General features: G+C 61.1%; 2 protein-coding genes across 2 annotated transcripts; both read left to right on the forward strand.

Annotated features, from left to right (window-relative positions):
* The first annotated feature begins 9,943 nt into the window (after positions 1-9,943).
* TBX10 (T-box transcription factor 10) lies at positions 9,944-14,345 on the forward strand. Its single transcript, XM_045895219.2, has 7 exons — positions 9,944-10,368; positions 10,483-10,584; positions 11,014-11,185; positions 12,447-12,602; positions 12,907-12,974; positions 13,189-13,283; positions 13,711-14,345. The coding sequence occupies exons 1-7, from the start codon at positions 9,944-9,946 to the stop codon at positions 13,998-14,000; spliced, it is 1,308 nt and encodes a 435-aa protein (XP_045751175.1). The 3' UTR covers positions 14,001-14,345.
* Positions 14,346-15,047: 702 nt separating this feature from the next.
* NUDT8 (nudix hydrolase 8) lies at positions 15,048-17,131 on the forward strand. Its single transcript, XM_045893150.3, has 4 exons — positions 15,048-15,354; positions 15,989-16,121; positions 16,655-16,732; positions 16,825-17,131. The coding sequence occupies exons 1-4, from the start codon at positions 15,161-15,163 to the stop codon at positions 17,050-17,052; spliced, it is 633 nt and encodes a 210-aa protein (XP_045749106.2). The 5' UTR covers positions 15,048-15,160; the 3' UTR covers positions 17,053-17,131.
* The last annotated feature ends 18 nt before the right edge of the window (positions 17,132-17,149 follow it).

Here is a 17,149-nt window from a genome sequence, read left to right on the forward strand (position 1 = left end):
CAGGGAGTCACCCTGAGTAAACTGTGTGGGGTGGCCGGCTTCGTTTTCTGGCCTCAAAGTGCCTTCTCAGTTTGGGGGATACTTTACTGCCCCTCCCCGACCTCCAGCACCAGGGTCCCTTCAGGCTCAGAGGTCAACGTCAGGCCTCGGGGCTGGATCCGCGGTGGTAACTGGTCAGTCCAGAGTAGGTCATTAAGAGAAGCCACATCGTGTCGTTCTCCCCCGACAGGTTCTGACCCCTCTCTGGACCTCAGTTTCCCCAGCTGTTGTGAAGAAGTGGGACCCGTTAACCCTCCCAGTGCCTCTGGCCTTGGCCAGGCCGAGGTCTGCGGTGCCCGTGTGTTTGCCCAGCTCGCGACTGCCTCTTCATTCCTTCACTCCTCGCAGCTGCCTAGGCCGGGAGAGAGTCACTCCCGTTCCACAGGCAGGAGCCAAGGCCCAGAGAAGGCACTGGATCTCCCCAAGTCACACAGCTCGTCAGGGATGGGTGTCAGAGCCAACCAGGGCCGGGGCCCCCCTCTGGCTCCTGGGGCTCAGAGGTGTGACCCAGCGCTGGCTGCAGGCCCCGGGGGAGCTGCAGACTCAGCGTCTGCGCCATGCCCGTGCTGGCCAAGCTCCCTCCATGCTCTCCCCAAGCGGCCTGCCACCACTACATGGGCTGTGACCTCAACCTTCACCAGCACCTTCCTCACCTGCAGTGTCCTCGCTGCTAGGCGGCCCTGCCCAGGACTGAAGTCCCCGCCTCAGACTGGCCCCTTCAGCCACCAGCAGGCCACATCCTCTGCCCGAGATGCCCATCCTTCCCTTTCCGGTTCAGAAAAATCCAGGCTTCCTTTTCCAGGAAGCCCGTTCTGACCTCAGGCTGGTCAGGGCCTCCTGAGTTCCCCAGACCCAAGTTTCGCCTCCGATCAGCCCCACAGGCTGTGGTTGCCTGTCTTGTATCCCCACCGCCGTTCACACTTTCCTCTAGTAGGTATTCGCTGAGCCCCACCTCTGAGCCAGGCTTTGTCCAGCTCAGGTGAAAAACGGGGGAATAAGACCGAGGTGTTGTCCCCAGCCTGCTGGGGGAGATAGAGGAAGAACCCAGCAACCACAACGCAGGAGGCTAAATGTAGGGGTGGGGCAACATGAAGCATCTAACGTGGCCACGGGTAGCCAGGGAAGGCTTCCTGGAGGAGGTGGTATCTCAGCCAAGCCCCAAAGGGTGAGTCGAAGTTAACTAGGTGAAGAGAGGAGAGGAGATTCCAGGAAAGGGCCCAGCATGTGCAAAGGCCTTGAAGTGTGGCTGGAGTGAAAGCTGATGGGGCAGGTGGGCAGGCAGGTAGGGCTGGGCTGAGGGTTTGGACTTGATGGGACCAGCGGGGAGCCAGCGAGGGCCCTAAGCAGAGCAGGAACGGCCATGGGGGAAGAGCCCTTGAGCTGCTCTGTGTCTCCTGCAGGGTCCTGGGGACGTCACTCCTGCGGGCAGCATGAGACTGCCCTCCCATTAAACCCCTGATCCCTAACTGAGACTGTGAGGGGGCTGATACCCTCTTCCTGTTCCTGCAGTGCCAGGGCCAAGCTGGAAGATCCAGACCAGGTGACAGGGGCCTGAGAGCTGAACCAGCTGCTGGGGCCCAAGGCTTCAGGCCAGCCTTCAACCTTGCCTTTGACCTGCACAGCACCATGGGCACCTGTCTCATCACAGAAGCTGCCCACAACGTCTCTGTCATGCCCCTGGGCTACCACCTACAGGTGGCCCTGCCCCCTGGAGGGCAGAGGGAGGGACGGTGGGGAAGGGGGCACCTGGGATGTTTGCCACTGCCTCTTTGGCTTGGATCCCCTTTTCTGGGCTTCAGTCCCTGGAGCCCTGCCACCTGCAAGTCCTCCAGGCCCTCTGGTCCCTTCCTTCCCTGCTTTCTGTCAGAGGGTGGAGAAGGCTGCGCTGGGGTGGGTGGTGCCCCCTGCTCCCTCCATGCTCTCCCCATGCCACCCCTTCCGCCCCCAGCAGGAGAAGGGTTACACCCTGGCCTCCCTGGCCAAGGACAGAATGCGTGGGTCCTGAAACAGACGAGGGGACGGGCCTAGAAGGGCGGGGCCAGATGATGGGCGGGGCCAGGGCCCGGGGCCCTCTTGGGGCGCCAGCCTGACCCCTCCCCTCCCAGTCCCCAGTCCTGGAGCTGGGACCCCAGCCTCAGGGCGTGCTGCGGGCAGACCATTTCACCAAGATGAGGACCCTGTGACCGAAGTCCTGGACTTTATCGAACTCCTCAACCAGGCTGAGAGTTGTGGGGACTTTGGGGAAACTGAGGCCCAGAGAGGCGAGGGCCTGGCCCAGGGGCCAAGGAGCCAGGTTCACGGGTGGGCTGGAAACCAGCCCTGCGTGGCCCCCACGGCCCACTCGGCCCTGGGCCTGGAGCCAGGGACAGGCTCACACACCCAGCCTTTGGTGCAGGCGTGGCCTTTCCTGCTTTGGAGCTGGAAGCCCATAGAACCGCGGGCAGAGTGGACTTCCCGCGTACACTGAGGCTGGGGACCGGGCAGGCACCGCGCATCCTCAGCTGCCAGTGTGTGTGTTATGCTGGGGAGACTCCTGGGTCACAGCTCTGGTATCAGGGGAGACTGAGGCCCAGAGGGAGGGACTGCAGGTGCCTCCCACAGTCATCAGGACCTGAGAATCAGGATCAGACAGGAGGCTGCCCCCGCCACACCCTGCCCCTACTGCCTCCCTGGAACCCCACAGGCAGGCCTGGCACTGAGGGCCACGGAGATCTGCACAGCACCTGCAAAGGGCAGGAGGGGGCCCCTCAGCAGCCTGGACAAGTCTCCCCTGGCCGCAGAAGGCCGAGGGCAGGGATCTGGGGCAGCCAGCGCCCAATTCACCTGCCTGGAGGCGCAAATATGGAACCCTCTCTTTGTTTTCCAGTTAATTCCTCGAGCATCCCTCTGCACGTTAGGGAACCCAGCAAGTCCTTCTTTCTGCAGGCCTCCCCTTCCTGAATGTTCCAGGAATCCTGCTTCTACATCTGGCGGGGAGGAGACGGAGAACGGGCAGCCCACCAGCTACCGCTCTGCCTGCTGCCACGTGGGGTCGCTGTCGAACAAGGTGCACGCCTTCCGTGGCCTTTGTGTCCTGCAGTGTCCACGCGGCAGGGCTGCCCACGCCAGGTGCCCAGCCCTAGCCTCCTTAGTAACTGTTCCCCAAGACTCCCAGCTGGCCTTCGGGGGCGGGAGAGGCCTCAGAGGGGACCACATGCTCTGTTGGCTCCAGCCCTCCCCCGTCAACCGCAGAGATCTGCCCCTGAGCCCAGCGAGCCGCCATAGCCCCTCCTTCTAAGATGAGTCCTTGTGGGCCATGGGGTCCTCTCCTGCCGGTGGAACTCAGGTGGGGACCCCCCAGTATGAGAGATGACCTGTAATACTGAGCTTCTGCAAAGATGGTTTTCTGTCCCAGGGCCCTCTACCTCCTTCCTCCATCAGCCCTGTCCATCCCTGTGGGGGGACAACAGGGTGGGGTCCAGCTCCCCCCCCAAGCAGAACACACACACACACACACACACACATACCCCGCCATGGGAATGGCCAAACCTGGGAGTGACCCAGCAGGCAGACCTGCCACATGCTGAGGGCGCCACAGAGCACGGGCACAAAAGAAAAAGAAATATTGGAAAGACTTTGACATTTCAAAAATTGTTTAAAGAACCAAAGTAACAGTTGTAGGAAAAATCAGAACTTGGTTGGATTTTTTTGCTCTTCTTACAGCTTGTGTTTTATCTTGAGGTGTTCTCTGACTTGTAACAACATTGTGGGGGAGGGGACACCATCTTTCTAGGGTTTAGGGCTGGGGCCCACTTCCTTACAGATGCTAAGCCATAACAGTTATTTTCAGTGATTTCCACAATTATTTCTTTATTTTTATTTTTTATTTATTTATTTGAGAGAGAGAGAGCATGAGTAGGAGGGGCAGAGGGAGAGGGAGAGAGAGAGAAACTCAAGCAGACTCCATGCTGAGTGCAGAGTCAGACGTGGGGCTCGATCTCACGACCCTGAGATGGTGACCAAGAGTTAGTCGCTCAACCGATGGCCCCACCCAGGCGCCGCGACTTCTCCCATAATTTAAAAATTTGGTAAACTTTTATATTATATTTACTGTGTGTCAGACACTGTTTTAAGCACTATTAACGGTTTAATTTAAACCTCAGGATGATAGGAGAAGATACTATAGTTCCTATTTTACAGTCGAGGAAGCTGAGGACCAGAGAGGTTAAGTGACTTGCTCAAGGTCACACAGCTTGCAAGGATTCGAACGCAGGCTTACTCTCTGTGCCTTAACCACAAGGCTACACTTCCACAGTGACAACTGTCTTTCTAAGGCGACTTGTCTCCATTTCTAAACACAGGGTCCAGGGTAGAGGTCGGCCCCAGCAACCTTGGCCCTTGGCTCTCCTCCCACGACTGAGACTTCCAGCCACTGCAGCCCAGTATGGCCGTCTTCCAGATGTTCAGTGATGAGGATGTGCTCTATGAGGGGGAGTCCACTGTGTACCCCGTGTTCATCATGAGGCCGCCTACTATGAGAGGGGCATTGTCCTCCTCCAGACTGAGAAGCTCACATTCTCTGTGCCTGCCCTTGCCCCCACCCTAGGTCCCTAACCCACGCCAGGTCTGCCCAGGCTCAGCACTCCCATCCGAACAGTGGGTCCTGAGCCACAATCCGGAGCCCAGGGCCCCTCTTTGCCACCTGCTGTGTACCCTGTTTCTTGCCATGCCCCATACTTCTGTGCCTCAGTTTCCCATCTATAAAATGGAAGATGTCCAGGGGTTAATGGCTTGTGTCCTCTGTCCTGCATGATCTCTCTGTGACCTCAGAATCTGGGGCAGGTCCGGCTCAGCATGGTCTTGGACATGCTGCGTGTCCCGGGGCCAGCAGCGGCTGTCTCTGTCCCCACGCTTGCCTATCAGTGCCCAGGGGGAAGATCCCACTTGGAGAAAAGCTGTCCTGGAGAAAACAGAGGGGTGCCCCCAACCTGCCTGCACTCCCAGGGCCAGGGAGTCCATCTGAGCGAGCAGAGGCTTGTGTCCGTGTGCGTGCACACGTGTGTGGGGGACCACGGGTGCGCCTGCCCAGGTGCGGTGTGGGCGTGACTGCATGCATATGTGTTTCCAAGACCACAGTGCCTTGGGCGTCCTTCTGGGGGGATCTGTATGTGGCTGGGCACAGGCCTGATGTGAGTTTCCGATGTGTAATGTGCCCAGTGACCACGGGGGCTCAGGGGGAGTCGGGCTGGGGCAGGGGGGAGCTCAACAAGGCTTTCTGCACCCAGGACAGACCGGCCAGGTGCAGGGACAGGGGAAGAGGTGCCCTGGCTTGGGGGAGGGGAAGTCCGACCAGGGAGGCTGCATGGAACTCCTCAGCCCCCCAGGAAGGAGCAGGCACAGGGTCCGCGGCTGGGGTCCCCTCAGTCCTGACCCAGGCACTCTGCAGGGGGTCCTTGCAGGCCAGACTGGACACAGCGTGACAGCTTCCACACCCACCTAAGCCTGACAAGGTGCCTGGGGGGCCCGGCGCTGCGGCCACGGGCGGCGTCACTCGCCGGCCCCTCTGCACCCTTGCCTGGCCCATCCATCTCCCCGCGGCCACAGCTGCCACGCGGCCTCCTGCTATTGAGCAGCAAGATGAGAAGGTGTGAAGGATATGGGGGCACCAGGGACGGGCTGGCAGGCAAGATGGATGAGGGGGCAGGGGGGCCAGCAGGCGCCTCGGGCAGGAAGGGCAGGCCGGCTGCGGAGGAGCTTGTGCAGAGAGGTGCGCCTGTGTGCACGGTGCGTGTGCAAGAGAGCTGTGTGTGTGTGCACGCAGGAGCCTGCACAGGGCACTAGGCCTTGAGTTCATCTGTGTGCGTGTCAGTGTGCTCACACGCGTGTGGAGGGGGTGTTTCCCATCACACAGACCCAAACTGAGTGCAAGTACACACACACACACACACACACCAGTAGCCAACAGAACCCCGGGCTGGCCCACTCCTGGGAGTCTAGGCTGATGGGGAGCCACCAGGATTGGTGGGAATCTCCCAAGCCCCTCCATCCTCTCTCCCCTCTCCCAACGGTCCCACTGTGGATCCCGGGACAGTGTGGCCTGGTTGGCCACACCCCACTGGGTGGCCCCTGAGAGCCGTTGCGACCTTCACAAGCACAGAGAAGCCCCGTATCTTGCCCTAGGGCAAACAGCAAAGCTGGGCATGGGTCTATGCCAGGGGCCCGCCCGCCTCTCCCAGCTCGCCTGGCAGGACCCTGGGGTATAGGAGACCGAAGCAGGCAGCATCCCTAAGCTGAAGGGAAGAGAGGTCGGCCCCCCGGTATGGGGCTCTGGGAGGAGCCGGGATGTCCCAGTTGGAGAGAAGCAGCCCCTCCAACCCTTGGTCCCTCCATGGCCACTCTCAGGTATGGGCCTCTGCCTACCCCACGTCCCCAGTAGAGGAGGTGTGTTGGGGGAGGGGGTCACACCTGCCTTGGGGACCCCAGCACACCCTGAGGTGCTCTCACCTAGAGCTGGCCTGGGGGCTCAAATACCCCCTTCCAGAAGGGGCTAGCTTGGAGTCCAGCCCGATAACCCTCCCTGGGCTGTATGGCAGGGATGAAATGGCCAAAGAGCACTATCAAGGGATAGCAACTAGTTTGGGGGTGCCCCACCCCCCTGTGCCTTCCTGACTGGCGATCTATGTGTCCCTGAATGGCCGGCCTGGACAGGAGGGGCAGCCTGGAGAAGGTGCCGGGTCAGGCTGGGGAGAACAGACAGACCAGTGACCTCTGACCTGGGCCAGGCTCCCACCCTCTGGGGACTACGTAGGCCCTGTCAATCAGGATAGGAACAGCTTACTGCTGTCTACCCCAGATAGAAGAGATTATGCACTTATTACAGTTGGGGAAACTGAGACACGGGGACCGACAGGAAGTCATCAGCTTTGCACAGCTTATGGGTCAGAGCCATCAGGGGCTCTGCCTCTGCCAGGGCTTGTCGACGCTGCCCCCTTGTGTTTCCTGCCCCAGTTGCCCAGGCCAGGCCGCAGCAGCAGCCCCAGGTCAGGGGTCAGGGGTCAGGGGTCAGGGGTCAGGGTCCCCGTGAGAGGGCAGCACCGCTGCCATCCAGCCCTCATGCTCCTGCAGCCTCCCCAGCCTTCCCAGCCTCCCCAGCCTCCTCCAGGCCCTGTAGGCTCTGAGCCCCTCCAGTCCCAGGCCAGGGCCCCTGCGGACCACCCAACAGGTCCTCAAGATGCGCCCCCACCCTGCGCCTTGGTCCATTGATCAGGAACGGCTGGGGGTCTCCTGGCTGGGGAAGGGAGGGAGCTGGGAAAGGGGACCGGGAGGGGGAGAGGAGGCTTTGCCACGTCAGAGCCTTCCCACCTGCCCTCCTCCCACACAGCACCACGCCTGGAGCTGGACAAGCCCCGCCAGCCTCAGTCCAGTGTGAGCGTGGCTTGGAGAAGGGGCCCTGCCTCCCCCCAGAACCAGGGTCCCACCTGCCGAGACCAGGTGCCTGGCTCCAGTGGAGAATCAAGACGTGAGCGATCGCTCCGAGGGAAGGACAGTCCTGCAAAACGGAGCCGCGCCGCTGATTGGGCCAGGAGACCCCGAGTGACTGACCACCCTCCCAGCAGGCAGGGGCCCCTCAGGTGGCAGCTGCAGCCGGCGCCCCGCTGAGCAGGGCTCCTCCAGCAGCCAACGTCCAGGCTGTCCCCATGGCAGGTACCGTGTAGGCAGCCGAGGTGGCCCCACGGCTGGGCTCAGGCTCCGGGGTGATGGGGCAGGGCAGGGATTGGGTGTGGGGACCAAGGAAATCCCGCTGGACCCAGGTCCTGGGCCAGAGGGTGGGGCAGGGGCACCCCACGCTGAGGCCTCAGATCCCTCCAGGGCAGGGCTGATGGGCTCACAGCCACCCAGGTACAAATATAGGGGTGCTGCCGGGCAGGGGTAATGAGGCATTCCTGGGAAGGGAAAGCCTTTTCAGGCATGGGCGACCTTGGGCCTGTCCCCTCCCCTCTCTGGGCTTCACCCATTGAGTATCAAGGTTGTGGGGGTGGGGGAGGAGCTGGACAAGAAGCCTCTAACTTCCTCTCCAGACCTGACTCCACGCTTGTGGGAAATCGTCAAATCCTGACCCCAAGGGGTGCCTACTTTGAGAGGAACCAGGCAGAGAACAGGCCCCTCCTGAGTTCCTGAGAGCACTCAAGGGTGGCCTGTTGACCAAGGTGGGCAGGAGATGGGCTCATCGAAGACTCGGGAGCCAGCGACCAGCCTGCAAAGGTCCCAGGCCCAGGGAAGCCCTGAGCCTCTCCCTTGGGGACCCAGCACCATGGATCCTGGAGCATTGGTTGCCTGGGTGATGGGCCTGCCCCTGCAGGGCCTTTGAACAGTGGACAGTTGCCCCCATCTGACGGCCTGGTCCAGGTGCTGAGGGACCTCAGCCCCTGTAGCCTTCCTGCCCCTCTGGGGAATGGAGAGCTGATGTGGCCCCTCCTTCAGAAGGAGGAGAGACGCACCCACTCCCAGACCGCAGCCCCCCCAGGGGCTTTTGTGAGGGGCCCCAGGCCGAGCCCCACGCTCAGATGAGGCACCTGCTGAGTACTGGCTCTGGCTAGGGTGTGGTAGAAACTAACAGTCCGTGTTTCGGGACTTTTTTTTCCCTAGTGTTAATTTTTAAATTGTGGTCAAATGTACATAACATCAAAATTTCCATTTTAGCCATTTTTAAGTGTAGAGCTCAGGGGCATGAAGGACATCCACGCTGTTGTGCACCCAGCACCACCATCCGTTAGAACTCTTGCCTCTTGCAAAACTGAAACTCTGTCCCCATGAAATGCGCACTCCGCTCCCACTCCCTCTGCCCCCGCAACCACCATTCTCCTCCCTGTCTATGAATCGGACGATTCGTGGAATCGCTCAGGATTTGTCCTTTTGTGTCTGGCTTGTTTCACTTAGCGTAACATCCTCAAGGTCCATCTGTGTCATGGCACGCCGCAGAATGTCCTTCCTTTTTAAGGGGGAACAATATTCCGTTGTCTGGATAGGCCGTAGTTTGCTCATCCATTCATCCATCAATGGACATTTGCGGTGCTTTCACCTTTTGGCTATTGGGAACAGTGCTGCTGTGAACACTGATGTGCACATATCTGTCCAGGTCGCTGCCCCCAGTTCCTTTTGTGCAATTCTCCATTTCTAGGTAAATGCCTAGAAGTGGAATTGCTGGATCGTATGTATGGTCATTCTGTTCTCCAGCAGCCGCACCATTTCCCATCCCGCCAGCAATGCACACAGCGCTCCAACTTCTGCACATCCTCGCCGACCCCTGCACTTTTGCTTTGTTACTGGTTTTTGTTTTGTTTTTGGTAATAGCCCTCCTCGTGGGTGTAAAATAGTATCTCCTTGTAGTTAGGATTTTTTTTTTTTTTTAAGTAGGTGGCGGCAAAACTTTTGGCCAAGGCTTGTACCAGGACTGCTTATCAAAAACTGGAATTTTTAGGGAAAAGGGAGGAGGCCAGAGCAGAAAGACGTTAGGATGGGCTGCTGGAGGCAGGGTTTGGGCAGGTTTTTGAGGTCAGACACGGGTGAGAGTCACTGGTGGTGATTCCAGGGTCTCCTCTCGGCTCAGATCTCCCGGCAGCACCAGACAGCTGGGTGTCCGCGGAGCTAAGACGCTCCTCCCCAACCCCACAACCTCGCATAGCCTATCATGCATAACAGGTGTCCTTTTTGAAGGGTCTGCTGTGCTCCAGGCACTGTAATCCATGGACCCTATGAGGCAGGTATTAAGAACCCCGTGTGACAGATATGGAAACGGAGGATCCAAGGGGTGAAACAATTTGCTCAAAGCCATGAGGCCGCTTGATGGCTCAAAGATTCCCTGGGGAACCAGACAGGCCCTGTCTCTGGCCTCCTGAGCTTTAAGTCAGCATTTGCTCATGAAGTGATGTTCAGTCAGGGGGACTCTGGGAACACAGGCCTGGCAGTCGGGGAGGGCTTCCTGGCGGAAGAGGCACTTAAGTGCCACCTGAAGGATGAGAGCTGGCTTGGTGGCAAAGGGGTGAGGCAAACAGGGGGACAAGAAGCCTTTCATCCTTCCTCCCCAGCCTTCCTCTCTGCTGGCCTTGGGGCACTTGCGTCCTCAGAGCCCTACACCCTGCCCATGACCAGCTCCAGCTGGGAGCCCCGGCTGGACTCCCCATTCCCGTCAGGCCCTTCCACCAGCTCCACAGGGGCCCAAGTCGTGGCTGAGCCCAGCAAGGGCCCCAAGAACCCACGTGTGTCCAGTGTGACAGTTCAGCTGGAGATGAAGACTCTGTGGGAGGAATTCAACCAGCTGGGCACAGAGATGATTGTCACCAAGGCCGGCAGGTGTGAGCAGCGGATGCGTGTGTGTGTGTGTGTGTGTGCGCGCGCGCACGCGCGGCAGGGACAGGGGGCCGTGCTGGAGCTGCATTTGGGCTGCTGAGCACCTCTCTCCTGCAGGAGGATGTTTCCCACCTTCCAGGTGAAGATCCTGGGCATGGACACACTGGCTGACTATGCCCTGCTCATGGACTTCGTGCCTCTGGACGACAAAAGATACAGGTCTGGGGGCTGGCCAGGGAAGCAGCTCAGAGAGCAGGGGCTGAGCCAGGAAGGAGACCCCTACCTGCACTCTGGGGGGAGCCAGGGGCCAGTCGGAGTAGCATCAGGGAGGCCTATCCTGGGGCAACAGTGGAAGCCTGAAGGCAGGGCAGGAGCCCAGCTCAGGGCAGCCAACAGTCTCAGCAGCAGGTGGGTAGCGGGCTAGCCTGGGCAGGCAGAGTGGGCTAGCCCAGTGCAGCCACAGGGAACTCAAGGCCGGACAGCATTCTTGGGGTCTCCCGTTCCTCATGTGCAAGATGGGGATAGTGCATGGGCAGTAATGTTGAGGGATGGCCCCTCTGCCCCGCCGGCCCTGGCTCCAGGTGGGGGCAGCAGATGAGTGCCGTGGGGTACAGATGGGGCCCCCCTGCCACCTGCTCTGCCCCCCAGGTACGCCTTTCACAGCTCAGCCTGGCTGGTGGCAGGCAAAGCAGACCCAGTCACGCCTGGTCGTGTGCACTTCCACCCGGACTCGCCGGCCAAGGGCGCGCAGTGGATGCGCCAGATTGTGTCCTTTGACAAGCTCAAGCTGACCAACAACCTGCTGGACGACAATGGCCACGTGAGGCCCAGCCACGGTGGGGAGGGGTTAAGCCAGGGCTGGGGACACTGGGGCCTGATCATAACGAAGCCTGGGACCAGGGCTAGCCATGTCGTTAATACCCAGGGGCCTTGGTGCCCAGCACCCTCACCCGCTACTGATGGCCAATGCTGGTGGCCAAGTTCACCTGGCTAGGGGTTGGACAGCAGAGGGGACTGTCCAAGCAGGAGAGTAAGTGGGCTGGAGGTGTGGGAATGTTCCAGCAAACACTATCCTCCTTGTAGACAGTGTTTATGGAATGCCCACCACAGGCCAGGCCCATGGTGGGTGCAGGAACACAGCATTATTTCCACTTTGTCAAACAGACAAAGATCCCTACCTCCATGGGGCTCACCTCCTGGGGTAGGGGGCAGATGGTAAGCAAAGAATCCAGAAGGTCCTGTGTGTAGTGTCTCAGATGGTGATAAATACCAGGAGAAAAAGGAACCAGGGAGGGGGTGCTGAAACAGAGGTGAATTGTCCATTCGGGGGGGGGGGGTTTAGAAACGCTGAGGCAATATTTGAAGAGAGTTCTAAAGGAAATGGGGAAGGCAGGCTGTGCACACAGAAGTGGGAGCTGTTGCAGGGGACAGAACAGCAAGTGCAAAGGCCCTGAGGCTGCAGAATTTTGGGCCAGTCAGTGGGGGAAGTGCAAGGAGGCTCCCATGTGGCTGAAGTGGGGTGAATAGGCGAGATGGTTGGAGAGACCCTGAGGCTGCCAGGGCTGATCTGCAGAGCCCGCAGGCTATGGAGAGGGCTTTTACTCTGTGCAGTGGTCACAGGAGGCTTTTGAGCAGGGGGTGACAGGCATCAGGGAGGCCTCTCCTGGGGCCACTGTGGAAACCTGATGGCAGGGGGAGCCCAGCTCCCCCTCACTGGGGTTGCTGTGCGCAGAATGGACAGAGAAGCTGGGTGGAGGCAGGGAGACTGGCCAGGAGGTGGCTGAGGAAATCCAGGGGGACATGATGGTGATCAGGCAGAGTGGAGGTGGTGGGGTTGGAGAGGTGGTCAGATTCTGGATATTTCTGAAGGTAAAGCTGACATCGGGATGTGGATGTGAGAGAAGTCAAAGTGGCAAAAATGCTCAGGCATAAAGGGGCCCTGCCGCAGAACCGTAGGCTCTCAAGGCCAGACTTGGCACCCCTATTATAAGAAAGGCAGTCTTCCCACCCTGGAGAGGACTTAGCCTTGGGGAGGGTCTGCTGCTCCTCCCCTGCACACCGCCTTCTGCAACCCCCTCCAGATCATTCTCAACTCCATGCACCGCTACCAGCCCCGGTTCCACGTGGTCTTCGTGGACCCACGCAAGGACAGTGAGCGCTACGCCCAGGAGAACTTCAAGTCCTTCATCTTCACGGAGACCCAGTTCACGGCCGTGACAGCCTATCAGAACCACCGGGTGGGTTGGGCCACAGCTCACGAGGCAGCTGCCAGCCCATTTCACAGGCACGGAGACTGAGGCCCAAGGCTCTGAGCTCCCACATGCTCACAGAGCCCTGCCCTTCTCTCCTTCTCTAGGACTCAGCGGACTGCTGCCCTCAATCATTCCCCTGCCATCATGCCCAATGGCTCCTGGGCTGAGGAGCCCAGGTCCCAGAGCCTCCTGATTGGGGTGTCCAGGGAAGATGGGGTGGCTGAATGTGGGGCCCCACAGCCTTTCCCTGGCTCAGGGCTGGCCCATAACCGTACTTTCTTCTCTGCAGATCACCCAGCTGAAAATCGCCAGCAACCCTTTTGCCAAGGGCTTTAGGGAGACTGACTCGGACTCCTGGTACTGTCTGGGCCCTGACAGCTCCGCCCGGCTGCCCTAACCCAGCCCCTCACCCCCCATCCCTGGGGCCTCTCCTAAGGCCTTGGCTCCTGCCCTTCTCTGAGGGTCATGCCCACTGACTCGTCCTGGGGTCCCACTGCCTGACTGATCACGACCCTTGGCCTGGGCTCTCCCCCTGGCCTCCTGCCTCCATTCCTGCTTGTCGCATCTTCAGGACTGTATCTCCACGAGCCCTGCTCAGCATCCCGGCCCGGAGTCACAGCAGCCTCAGCTCCTGCCTGCTGAAAGGCCCCGCAGAGCAGGAAAAAGGTTAGCCCCCCGGAGGACCAGAGCATGCACGGTGGGCAGGAAGTGAGCTGACAGGGCCATAGGGCCTCCAGCAAGGGGCTTCAGAATGTTCAGCAAGTCCACCGGGCATCTGTGTGGACAAAGAGGAGGAGGCAGGGATTTCTGAGACAATTTGCGATCAAGGGCAGAGAGAACAGGACAGGGACAAGGTGCCAAGAGCAGGGGTGGGAGGTTCAGGTGGGCTCGCTGGAGGAGGTGGCTCCTGAGCCGGGCCTTGAAGAACTGGGAAGGGTTTAGATAATGAGAGAGGGTGGGGAAGAGGGAAGGGAGAGGGAAGAGCAAGAGCAAAGGCTGAGAAGGGGCGGAATGGGATGGGAGCAGGGAAGGAACAAGGGAGGCTGAGGATGTAAGGGGAGGTCTGGGGTCTACTCACCATATCCTCCCTCAGACCCCAGCAAAGCTCTGGCCTCCAACTCCAGGACATCTGCCCGGACGCACCATCAGCTGCTGTCCCCCACTGAGGCTCTGCTGGCCCCAGCCACCTACCAGCCCCTCAACTACCAGGGCCTATACCCTGGAGCCTCAAGTCCCCTCAGAATCCCAAGGGCCCGACCAACACCATATCCGCTCCCCAATATCCAGGCTGACAGAGATCAGGAGGGCCTGCCCCTCCCAGCTAGGCTGGGGCTCCTGTCCCCCACTGCCATGTGCTTGGGGCCTGTCCAGGACCCTCAGTGATGATGAGGGCCCTGTGGACAGACTCCTCTTGCCCTGAACACTACCCCCTCCAGCCTTGCCTCTACAGCGGCCCTGTCCCCTTCCAAGGAGAGCAGGGCAGGTGGAAGCCTAGAGAGGGAGGCTGCCTGCCCAGAATCACAGCAAGGCTGAGAAGGTGCCAGGCTTGGAAACAGCCATCTCCCCCCAGCCTGTCCCCTTCTGCCTTGAGGGGTGACTCCTCCAAACCCTGCTTTCCCTCTCCCTTTCTCCCCACATTAAACCATTTGGCACGAGTAGTCCGAGCACTTCTGTCCCCGGGGCTGGGGGGTGGAGGGGGAGGGGCTTGAGAATCCAATCAAGACTTGAGGCAGGCGAGCTTCACAGAGAGGTGACATTTAAACCAACACCTAAAGGAGCAGGAATTGCGAGGGAAAGGGGCGGGGAGGAGGGGAGACAAGTTCCCAGCGGTGGGAAAAGCAGCGCAAAGGCCTGGGGCTGGAACGGGTCGCTTGGAGCCGGACGGCGCGGCGCGCACACGCAGAGGAACCAGGAGAGGAGCCCGAGGGGAAGCCGGCTGGGCACTCCTCCCGCAGCCGCTGACGTCCCCGGCCTCCAGGAGGGGCGCCCCGTGGATCCCCGAAACGCTGACTCCGAACATCCTGGAGCACTTCACGTTAGGTCCTTAGGAAAGGGACGGGCACCCGTGGGCGTGGAGGGACGCGGGGCCCGGCAAAGCCTCGAAGCCTGACACCCCGACTCCCGAACCCCGCCGTCACAAGGGCCGGGTCCGGAAGCTGGACGCGCGCCACGCGAGAAGCTCCACGGGCTCTGAGGCAGCCCCTCCACACCCTCAACGCCAGTTCCGCCCTCAGCCCAGGCCCGCCCCTCTGCCGGAACCCAAGTCATCGGGACTCGCCCCTTCCGGCCCCGCCCCACCAACCGGAGGCCAGGCCTCTCCCTCATGCCCCGCCCCGTTCCGCTGAGGCCCCGCCTCTTGCCTAGGCCCCGCCCCCAAGGGGCATAGCCAGTGCGGCTTCGGAGCCCCATGGGGCGGGGCGGGGCGAGGCGAATGCTCCCGCGGCCCCGCCCAGCTTCCCAAGGGACGCGGAGTGCGAGTGCTGTCCTTCCCCTTCCCTCCCGAGGCCCGGCGCCCTCCGTGTCCCGGCTGCGCGGGGCCGGACATGCAGCCCGACTGCCTGTCAGCGGAGGGTGAGCGACGCTGCCGGCGGCTGCTGGCTGGGGCCACGGCCCGGCTCCGCGCGCGCCCCGCGGCGGCCGCGGTGCTGGTGCCGCTGTGCTCGGTGCGCGGGGTCCCGGCGCTGCTCTACACGCTGCGGTCCAGCCGCCTGGCCGGGAGCCACCAGGGTGACGTCAGGTACACCGGCAGGGAACTCCTGTCCCTGCTGGGAGGACCGGAGGGACCTGAGCAAGGCGCTTCGCCTCTCCGATCCTGGGTTTCCGCCTCTGGGGAACGGGTCTGGGGAGAGCCGCGCCCCGCGTCCCTCCGCCCCGAGCCTGGCGCCGCGGGTGCTCCAGTCCGGTCGCCACGCCGGACCCCTCGAGTAGCGTCCCGCACCACCTCGGGCTGGGGACACCTCTCGGAGCTGTGCCCGCCTCTCTAAAAAGGCAAGACCCCGCCCCCTGCCGGCGACTCCGGGTTGATTCGGATCCCGGAGCAGAAGCAGCTCGCGGGGCGGGGCTGCCTGGCTTCCCGCCCTGGTCCCGCCCCCGTCCCCGGTGGAAACTGGGGACGCACTAGGGTCATAGCGCCACTGGGGCCACCATAGGCAAAAGTTGCGTGTATGAACTCCAGGGCTTCACCCTTACCCCTGTCGTTCAGGGGGGGTAAACTGAGCCTGGAGAGGTCATGTGGCTTGCCCGAGGCCTCACTACAAACTAGAGGCAGAGACAGAAGATGCTTAGGTGGGTGACTAGCCCTCTGCCACAGCTGTCACCCCCACCCACCAAGGCCCCAACAGACAAAGGACCAGGCTTCCTGTGCTTATCAGTTTCCCAGGAGGCAAATGTGACCCCACTGACCAGGATGTGGTGCACACAGCCCTAAGGGAGACCCACGAGGAGCTGGGCCTTACTGTGCCTGAGGAGCATGTGTGGGGTGTCCTGCGGCCTGTGCACGACAGGGTAAGGCTGCCAGACCCTGAGGCCACCATCAGGGACAAGGAGGGTGGTCACGGCCTCTGGCAGGCAGACGGCATGGTGGAGCACCAGACACCTGCCTGGTGGTCCTGTTCCATCCCCACACAACCCATCAGGGAGGGGCCAGGGGTATCTTAGCTCCTTTTCACCGGGGATCCTGAGGCTCAGTTCTGGGGCTGGAGGTGGCCTCGGGGTAAGCCAGCTCTGCCCAGCTTGGTGGAGGAGAGTTGGGGAAGGCTTCACAGGGTAGGCAGGGATTGGATGATGAGTGGGAGATTTTAGGGGAGTAAAAGTAAGGGAAGGTTATTCTAAGTGGAGGGAACAGTCTGCAAAGGCCAAGAGGGCTGGATGGCTCTAGCGAGTTTGAGGGCCCTGAGTTAGTCAGCATGGCTGGAGTGAGCTCAAGGGCAGGGGCCTCCAATGCTGACGGGCTCTGGATGGAAAGGTGGGGGTCTCCCTCTAGGCTCCCCTCCCCAAGACCAGGCCTCCCCTGACTGCCTGTCACCCTCCTGCCCCAGCAAAAGGCCAGCGTGGTGCCAGTGCTTGCTGGTGTGGGCCCACTGGATCCCCAGAGTCTCAGGCCCAACCCTGAAGAGGTGAGTGGGGGGGAGGGTGGGGGGCCAACCAACTGGGGGAGGCTCTGTCTACAGCAGTCTTCCATCCGCCCTCTCACTGCCTCCTTCCACAGGTGGACGAGGTATTTGCACTCCCCCTGGCCCACCTGCTGCAGGCGCAGAACCAAGGGTATACCCACTTCTGCCTGCATGGCCACTTCAGCTACACGCTGCCTGTCTTCCTGCACGGGCCCCACCGTGTCTGGGGGCTCACGGCCGTCATCACTGGGTTCACCCTGCAGCTGCTGGCACCTGGCGCCTACCAGCCCCGCCTGGCCAGCTCAGAGCGGCCCACGGGCTGAAGGCCTGGCCACAGGCAGCCCCTTCCTTCACCCTGCCGGGCCAGCTCCATTCACGGAATGAATAAAGAGCTTTTACCAATCCTGTGGCAGCTGCATC

Source organism: Mirounga angustirostris, unplaced genomic scaffold, assembly GCF_029215605.1.
Source record: "Mirounga angustirostris isolate CCGP_5_RB_7025 unplaced genomic scaffold, mMirAng1.0.hap1 SCAF_13, whole genome shotgun sequence".
Taxonomy (NCBI): domain Eukaryota; kingdom Metazoa; phylum Chordata; class Mammalia; order Carnivora; family Phocidae; genus Mirounga; species Mirounga angustirostris.

Bases quoted from the DNA above. Each gene is read 5' to 3' on its own strand.
- TBX10 (XM_045895219.2), top strand. From the start codon at position 9,944: ATGTTCAGTCAGGGGGACTCTGGGAACACAGGCCTGGCAGTCGGGGAG. The intron at 10,369-10,482 runs GTGTGAGCAGCG...TCTCTCCTGCAG, and splicing joins ATTGTCACCAAGGCCGGCAG to GAGGATGTTTCCCACCTTCC. The intron at 12,603-12,906 runs GTGGGTTGGGCC...TCTTCTCTGCAG, and splicing joins CAGCCTATCAGAACCACCGG to ATCACCCAGCTGAAAATCGC.
- NUDT8 (XM_045893150.3), top strand. From the start codon at position 15,161: ATGCAGCCCGACTGCCTGTCAGCGGAGGGTGAGCGACGCTGCCGGCGG. The intron at 15,355-15,988 runs GTACACCGGCAG...TGTGCTTATCAG, and splicing joins AGCCACCAGGGTGACGTCAG to TTTCCCAGGAGGCAAATGTG. The intron at 16,122-16,654 runs GTAAGGCTGCCA...CTCCTGCCCCAG, and splicing joins TGCGGCCTGTGCACGACAGG to CAAAAGGCCAGCGTGGTGCC.